This window comes from Rhagoletis zephyria, unplaced genomic scaffold (assembly GCF_001687245.7).
Source record: "Rhagoletis zephyria isolate East Lansing unplaced genomic scaffold, Rhagoletis_zephyria_1.1 Rzeph_scaffold_00302, whole genome shotgun sequence".
NCBI classification, from domain to species: Eukaryota; Metazoa; Arthropoda; class Insecta; order Diptera; family Tephritidae; genus Rhagoletis; species Rhagoletis zephyria.
In genome coordinates, this window is record NW_016157386.1 from 230547 (window position 1) to 239661 (window position 9115).

Sequence of the window (9115 nt, forward strand, 5' to 3'; positions counted from 1 at the left end):
TACATATATCTCGTCAAAGGATCTTGCTGCAAATATAAATTTGACTTTGGCTATAATAAGCAATAAGTTGTTTTATTTATGGTTTTAGAAGAAGTTTGAGTAAAAAATTGTCCGATTGCCTTTTTTAAAATGCTAACTATATTTAAATTAGTATACGTAAGAAACAATATTAAATCTTACAAATAGTATAACTAGAACGTAAAAACAACTCAACTGAATAGCTTTACTCTATTTTTAGCGCCGATAATGAATACATTAGTCAAATTGGCAATGCGTATTTTTAAGTATTGTTCACTATTTCCATTAAAACACATATATATTGCAAATTCACATAGAATTATGTAATAATACCCATTTTCTGCTATTATGATTCTCGTTGTCAACTAATCAACCTTCCCACACTGTTGGTGACATCATGACTGGCTCAACTGACTGGCTCAACTGACTGCCCTTCTATTCTAGAAAATATTGCATTTAATATTGCCTCTGGAATCATCTGCCATTGGAATTTCTTTAAAATAGGTTTCTTAGAAGCAGTTATGGTGCCAAAGCTCTGATTTCCAGAACCTGTGCTGAACTTAACTTAGTCTTCAATGCTTTAGATATTGATTTTACACAATCAAGCCCTACCTTACTAGTGATTTATGTTATCTTAGCTCTTTTGAACTTTTAACATTTGTCTTAATTTTTAAGTTTTAGTAGCATACTTTACGCTGCACTGCATAGCATGTAATTTTTACGTAGAAATAAAAAACCAACAGACTTCATATAAGTACATCACACGATTGAGAGAATACAAAGGTTGCGCCGATCTCGGACCGCTATTCCTCTCTTAACGAATTTGACAGAATCGTTGTTTGCATGACGTCACACTGGTGCAACTTGTTTACGTTTTCCTTGCAACATTTTTTCTTCTTCTTCCATTCTTGATCACTTTCTTTATTAAATTTATGATTGGTGAAAGTAATATACATCAACACCAAAGTTATCAATGTCTATCAGAAAATGATTCTCTATCAGAAAATGATAGATCATTTCTAAAAAAAGCATCTTATTCTGCCGCTTTGGCTTTTTATTTAGAATTTCTAGAAAATTGTTAGGTATGCAGTTTTATAGCCCATTAAAATTTAGAAGCTCAAAGTGCAAATTTCAAGTGATAGGAAATCGCGTTGATTTTTAATGATTGGAAATTTCTTTTATATGGAAGAAAATGCCTAGCACCGTCAGCAAAAAAAAGATAAACAGTAAATAAACAAAAATATAAATAGACAAAACTGGTCAAAATGTCACTTAACTTAATCAGCTGACCATAAGTGCATATAACATATTTATAAATTTATTTATTTGAATCTACCACATTGTTTTGGAATGTACCACAATTTTTCATGCTTATTTATCACTAAGAAAATTTTTTTTTCCGAACACTCTCAACAGCAACTGATCTGGGGGGCTACTCTGTAATGCGATGCGAAAGAGAAATCCGATGCGATAGGCAAATACGTCGTAAGTAATACACTGTGGCGATTTCCTATCGTATCGCATTTCTCTTTCGCATCGTATTACAGAGTAGCACCCCTCATGAACCAACGACTACAGATCACCTAATCAGCCATCGTTGTATTTGTAATCGATTTTCAGAAAAAAGTTTTCGTAGCGTTTTTGACGTTTTTCGGTTTTGTTTACACCGTCTTCTACCTCTTCGTAGTGATTTTTTAGCGGTTGAATGTGGTTCGTCAGCGATTTTAATTATAAATTTTGGTTTATTACATATTTATGATAACTATAAAATAAAGTGCTGTGTGATCGGAACAAGTTTGTGCGTATGTTTGGTTTGCCAAAAGGCGTAAATTTGCGTGAAAAGTGGGTGCACGTTTGTGGCCAGAACGTTGGCATTGAAAAATCGACCCGTGGTAATGATATGCGTTTGTAAAACACTTTCAATCATGAAAACCATATTTTATGAACTTTTTTTGCTAATTGTCATCAAGTTTCACTTTGTATATTTTATAATAAATACCAATTTAATCGCGCCCAATCACCGCGCCTTTTTCGTTTTCTTTGTTTGTTTTCATTCTTAAGCTTAGTATCCAGCTCTTAAGAAAAGCAAAAACTCCATATAAAATGACGTACAAGAAATGGCTAAGAAATTTTCTTGAGTCAAATTTCCTTAAGGCAGTACGCAGTTCTTCAGAAATTTAGTACGCTTTCTACTACGGTTTTCTAAAGTTTTTTGTGAAAAAAGAGCACAAGGCAACCCAGGTTTGCAACAGAAATATATGCCCGCTCCATTATTTCTTGAGGAAAGAGTGAGGCAACAGGCTGTGAGGTATAAAAAATGTCAAAATTCCTTGGACACACACGCGAAATAATGGCAATTTTTTCTTGACCGTTTTCTTAAGAGCTGGATACTAAGCTTTAGGCAGATGTCAAAAACACTCAGAAATATACTTTTTTCTTGCTTCTTTGATTAGGTGATCTTGTATTTTTGGTTCATGAGCACCCCTGATCTGCTTTGCCGAAATACCAGCGAAGCATCAGTCAATCGTCAATTATCGTAAGACGCACGAAGACGATGATAGTATACATGTGTCGACGTCACAGCAAGCAGCATTTTGATGCCCAATTACATGTGTTTGGAAAATCAAAAAATGCCCGCCACTGATGTACATACATATGTAATGCTGTGCGTTGGATAACTGCTTACACGCAAAGCTTATTTAACAGATTCCTTATGTGACAACCCTCATGCAATCCCAAGTATGCATAGCTGATCCATTAATTAGTGTTAGCTATTTAGTCTGTAAGAATAATTTGTATTCCAAGACTGAAATAAATAAATAAATTGTATATGTATGTATCTTGCATACTATATCCATTACTTTTCTACTACCGTTTTTGCAAAGGGCATTTATTTGAAGAAACATCATCAATATTTCAAAAACGAATTAATTAAATACATTACATACATTTGAAGGAAATGCATGCTAACAAACAAACTGTTAAGACAGCAAGTGCCCAGTATATTTAAAGATGTTAAGACGCCACGAATGGAAGGTAGAGTTGGCGCGTTAGGTGGTGTTGTTTCATCAGCTGTGAATAGCGTGTGTGAATTCGCTTTGAATCTGTCTATTAATTCGCCTTGGTTACCACCTTCTATAAATTCGCCTTGGCGTTAAGGTTTTTTGTTGTACACAGCAAAGCAAAGTCGGCAAGATTTGATAAGGAGTAATTTTGCATTATCTTAGCAGTATCATGTATAGAAAGTTGATTTATTTACATTTCAAAATGCGGGTATTGTACCCTAGCTACAGGTGAGAAGAAGGGGTGCCATTTTGTTCTTGCTACTAACAGAATTTAATAAATTTCTTAGCGTATACTTCCAGTTACATATGCCAAATGTGCGCCAATCAAGTACATCTACGGCTGCTATATATACCGAAAAAAGAGTTCCAGCGAATTTCTCAGAAATCCCAATAGATCGTATTCGAAATTTCAGTATAATTGCGCACGTTGATCATGGAAAAAGTACTTTAGCAGACCGCATATTAGAATTGACTGGGGCTATACCACGGAATTCAGGAGCTCAGTTTTTGGACAGCTTGCAAGTAGAACGTGAACGTGGTATTACGGTAAAAGCGCAAACGGCTTCAATAATCCACACATATAAAAATCAACAATATCTATTAAATCTTATTGATACGCCTGGCCATGTAGATTTCTCCAATGAGGTTAGTCTCACTAATTGTAAATATACAAGTTTAAATTTTTCATTATATAATTTCTATAATATGCTTTAGGTTTCAAGATCCTTGGCTGCATGTGATGGTGTTGTTATGTTGGTTGATGCTTGCCATGGTGTTCAAGCCCAGACTGTGGCCAATTACCAATTAGCTAAGATGCGAAATTTGGCTATAATACCGGTACTGAACAAAATAGATATTAAACATGCAAATCCTGATCGTGTTCGAAAAGATTTACACAGTTTGTTTGGAATTGATCCTAACACTGTTTTGAAGGTAACAAATAAGGGTTGTTGTTAGTAAAAAAAATAAAATTTTTAGTGTTGAAGGTTTCCGCCAAAATGGGGGTCAATATAACCACAGTCCTCGACAGCGTCATAGAAAAAATTCCACCACCTCTTGTGGATCGCAGCTCTCCATTTAGAGCTTTGATATTTGACAGTTGGTTTGATAAATACCGAGGTGCTTTGAATTTAATTTATATACTAAATGGTACTCTAAAAGTTGGACAAGAGATTCAGTCCATGGCTACAAAAAAGTCATATTCTGTTAAAGGTATAACTATTTTGTGTCCGAACGAGTCGCAAGTTGAAAGCATGTGAGTAAATAATAATATATGTAGTTACATTTTGTATTATAGTAATTACATTTATCTAATTTGCAGCTCAGCAGGTCAGGTGGGCCTACTCGCGTGTAACATGCGAAATAGCAAAGAATCAATTATTGGCGACACAATTCATAGAAAAAACGAGAATGTTATTCCAGCTGTTAGCTTCAAGCGACAACAACCAATGGTGTACGCAGGTGTTTATCCCGCGGACCAGTCAAAGCATTTAGCTTTGCGCAGTGCTATTGAAAAACTGGTTTTAAACGATTCGGCGGTCACAGTAAAAGTAGACTCAAGTCCAGCTTTGGGCCAAGGTTGGCGTTTAGGCTTTCTTGGTTTACTACATATGGAAGTATTCTGCCAGCGATTGGAACAAGAGTATGGTGCGGATCCAGTAATTACCGCGCCATCCGTAACATATCGCATTGTTTTCAAGAACCCAAAAATTATAAAGCAAATGGGAAAGGACACATTAGAACTTTCCAACGCAGCCCTTTTCCCAGAGCCTTTCAATGTCAAGGAATACTATGAACCACTAGTGAAAGGTTGTAGTTGTCAGAAAAAAAGTATGAAAAACCAATAACTCATACACATTTTTTAAGTAGGTACAATAATTACGCCCACAGAATATATGGGTCAAATAATAAGCTTGTGTGTTGATCGTCGCGGGATACAGGAGTCTTCAATCAATATAGACGATGAACGTATTTTAATGAAGTACATTTTACCGCTCAGTGAAATAATACTTGACTTTAATGATCATTTGAAGTCAATTAGCTCCGGCTATGCTAGCTTTAATTATGAAGATTACGGATACCATCTTACAAATATCGTACGACTAGATATTCATCTTAATGGTCGTCCAGTAGAAGAATTGTGCCGTATCGTGCATGTCTCAAAGGCAAGTACTATAGCTCGCGAAATGGTAACCAAATTACAAGAACTAATACCAAGGCAAATGGTACAAATAGCCATACAAGCTTGTGTGGGTGGAAAAGTGCTGGCGCGTGAAACTATAAAAGCTTATAGAAAAGACGTAACAGCCAAATTGGTATGTATTTTAAAAAGATTCCCATATTCATATTTAGAATATTTATGTTTTATTACATTACAGTATGGAGGTGACGTTACCCGTCGTATGAAGCTTCTAAAACAACAAGCAGAAGGAAAAAAGAAAATGCGTATGTTCGCCAATATCCGTGTGCCACATGAAACTTTCATAAACGTATTGAAGCGGTAGTACGAGTAAATATGATGGAACATATGATATAAAGGATACCGTTTATATATAGGTTAAATGTCAGTACACATTTGTATATTTTTAGGATTTTTATATTTCTTACTTTATTTTTATGTCGTTGGTAATAATGAAAGGCGATAAGAAGGCGTTTATGCCACCAAGTCACACCGCAGTTTTCGTGTACTTTTTCACGCCCCGACGCCGAGTTACGGAACTTACTGCGCGGCGATGGAATTCAGCGCCCAATAAATTATGTATAAAATAAGTATGAATAACAGTACTTTTCAACAATTAAATTTTTCAAATTTGGATTAAGTTGTTCGCAAACGGTTATGCAACACTTAGACTTGACTTAACTTACTTATAAACGTAGAAACGAGTACTCTCCGTGTCACCTGTTACCTTTTCTCTTTGGTTTGATTCTCAGCACTTGTATTTGTGCACTAAAATTGTAAACGTTTAATTTGTTTGCTTTAAAAAGAGGTACAAAATTATAATTAAAATAATTGTATTTACGCGTTCAAATTGTGATTGAGAAATTCGGGAGAGTAACGTGAATATGACGTCATCGCAGATGTGGAGAGAGCAGAGAGAGATCTATCAGTATGTATGTATATGTTTTGAAGATGTAGATATATTAGATCGTTCGTTAAAAAAAAATGTTTTGCCGAGCGGAAAAAAGTGTCTTTTGGTCTAAAAATAAGCTGTGCGTTGTTTTTGAAAATTTAGAAAACCTTATGCATTCAGAGAAAAAAGTTTAACAACGTAGTTGAAAATCGTGAATTTTATAGTCATTTGCTATGTAAAATAACTCACATAATCTGAATATAAAAATAAAAAAGTAGAATATGTTTTAAGAATTTGCGAAGTTATCGCTTTTTTCAAATTGAGAAAAAAGCATTTTCAATTTTTTCGAAAATATCCGGTTCTGCTTCTCACATCGCAAAAAGCTCTCCACCAGATTAAAGGCCTTCGAAATTCCTATGAACTTGCTATACCTTATTTTGCAATTGTCAGTTTAAGAGTTATCTGCAAATTTATGGGTGAAACTTTTTCTTCTTATTTGTATTCTATATTAAAGCTTATTTAATTTCAAAGTATATAGATTGTCATCTTTTGCAAATCGATTTGAAAATAGAAATGTTTCAGCAAATTTAGTAAATGATATTGTATTCAAGCCGATTGCTAGCATTTTGAGTTTACTCTCGAAATAATTCTAATGTCAACGAGACTCAAAATAAACAAATGAAAATTTATGATTTGAAACAAGGCGAATTAATATAAGGTGATAGCAGGAGTACAAAAACAAAAATTTACATGTATTTTGTTTTTGCTTTGGCGGCATAAACTGTCAAAATCTGTAAGAGTGTGTGTAGAAATTCAAACAAAATTTTTAATTTGATATCAGAAGCCGTACGGCGAAACACATACACAAAATCAGCTGAGCTAGTAACACCACCTTATATTAATTCGTATTGATATTGTACAGCACATTTGATCGTAAAATCAATTAAAATATCATTTCCATTGGCATGATTATGTGCATTGCAATTAGAAAAAGAGGTGACAATAGATTTGTTTCATTAAGCAATAGTTTGTAATGATTTGATTGAAGCGTCAATTATTTTTGCTGATTTTTTGTCAAGATTCGATTGCGGTCTTTCATAAATTGAACACCCTGCTCAGCTGTGTTATTTACTGCGAATAAATCTCGACAAAATTCGGTAGCATCTACATACCCAACGGGACTGAAAGTTAGCTGCTCCCCAAAGGAGCAAGTATGGAGCAGTACAAAAGCAAAGTAAAAAATAAATTTTTAAATTTCTAACAATGCTCAGAAATAAATATCATTTTGAGTAGTAACAAAATATTTTTTTTTTTTTAAGTTTATTTATGTACAAACATGTACATATGTATGTATTTTCGTATGTATACCACATAGAAAAGAAAAAACTATGTTTATATGTAAGTACACTTAATAAAACCATCAAATGGTTTACAAAAACGCCATTCTTTTATTAAAACAAAAATATAATGTAAAAATTAAAATTTGCATGCATCGCTTTTTAAATGCTTTAGTTTAGGGATGCACAGGAGAGGTGCACGCAGTCGACGTCGCGGGCAAACTGCGCGCACGCGACCGTGCTAGGCGAGGTGAAGTGAGCTGTACGGAGATGGCATCGTAAAATGCGTGTATGGATGTGAACCAGGGTTGCCACTTGAGAATATTTTAAGGTACCAAAAAGCCTACCAAATCAGTTTGCAAACTACCAAAAAATTTTTATCAATAAAACGAGATTTTATTAAATTTACAGGTTTTGCTGATTAACAGTAGGTATAAATTAAAATACCAAATAATGTGGTTTACTGTGCTACATGAATACTTGAAGTTTACACAAAATAAATTCGGGCGTTTAAATAAATTAATTAACGTATCGTATAAAAAACAGTCATAAGCATTGTACATAGTTTTAATATTAATTCAATTCATATCAAACATTTTGATGTATAAACAACAAATTCAGACATTCTATACGTTTAAATAAAAGTTAGGTTGTTCACACTTGCTTGGTTATCAGGTTATCTGGTTATGTGGTTATATTTTTTATTCAGTTTACAACAATAAAATACACTACAGAATAATAATTTTTAACCAGATAACCTGATAACCAAGCAAGTGTGAACAACCTAAGTATCAAAAATATTGTACACAAAACGTTTGTAAAAAAAACGTACCGAGTATATATATCTTTGAGATCAATTCAATTAATTTCAAACGTTTTTTTGTTCTTCGACAAAACAACAACAAAAAGGTTTTATACCCTATATTATATCAAAAACAAAAAGTTTTTATATCCCCTAATGGTATACAAAACGTTTGTAAAAAAATCATACATCTTTGAGATCTCTTTTTGCTGACCACATGTAATGTGCCTCAGCCTTTTGTACTAGTTCTTTACAGTGCATAATACTATTTATTGTACTGATTAGGGCTGTGCGATTAATTGATTATTCATAATTTTAATTAATCATAAAGTAAATAACTCAATTATTCGATTAATTGGAAATTATGATTACTCAAAAGTTCAGTTACTCGAGTAACCAAGATTTTTGATTAACCAAAACCAAAAAAATTTGAGTAAAATGCTTTATGGTTAATCAACATTTCGAGTAAAATGAGTAATCAACATTTCAACTCTTTACATATGTATAAAGTAGTTAAAGTTCCTTTACGCAAAAATATTGCCGAAAATCAATCGATTGTGCTGAAGGTGCCGGCTGCTTCCGAAAGGGTCGAAAATGGCGCAATGCACACTCATTTTCCATCATTGTCACACATACAATCTCACTATTCTGTTGATTGCGGTGTTGCGCACTTTCTTCCATATAACGAACGTTCGGGTTTTATGTTATATGGATGAATGCGCGTTTAGCGTTGTTGTTTTTTATTCCAATATTTCAAATTAAGCTTTATTTTATAGTTTTTCTTAGATAATGATAAATGATGTACACAAATTTCAGTATGGA

The 9115-nt window shown here is 33.6% G+C and overlaps 1 protein-coding gene across 5 annotated transcripts; it reads left to right on the top strand.

The window, feature by feature from the left end:
* The first annotated feature begins 3152 nt into the window (after positions 1-3152).
* On the top strand, positions 3153-6067 carry waw (Translation factor waclaw). 5 transcript variants are annotated; one of them, XR_001846839.1, is made up of 8 exons: positions 3153-3311; positions 3371-3728; positions 3798-4016; positions 4070-4338; positions 4405-4892; positions 4950-5398; positions 5462-5646; positions 5722-6067. XR_001846839.1 is itself a non-coding variant. In XM_017610330.1 (7 exons), the coding sequence occupies exons 1-7, from the start codon at positions 3253-3255 to the stop codon at positions 5585-5587; spliced, it is 1968 nt and encodes a 655-aa protein (XP_017465819.1). In that variant the 5' UTR covers positions 3153-3252; the 3' UTR covers positions 5588-6067. The 5 variants fall into 5 exon arrangements, 4 of the variants coding, with proteins under 4 accessions (XP_017465819.1, XP_017465821.1, XP_017465820.1 ...); XM_017610330.1 differs by having other exon boundaries at positions 5462-6067; XM_017610332.1 differs by having other exon boundaries at positions 3384-3728; positions 5462-6067.
* The last annotated feature ends 3048 nt before the right edge of the window (positions 6068-9115 follow it).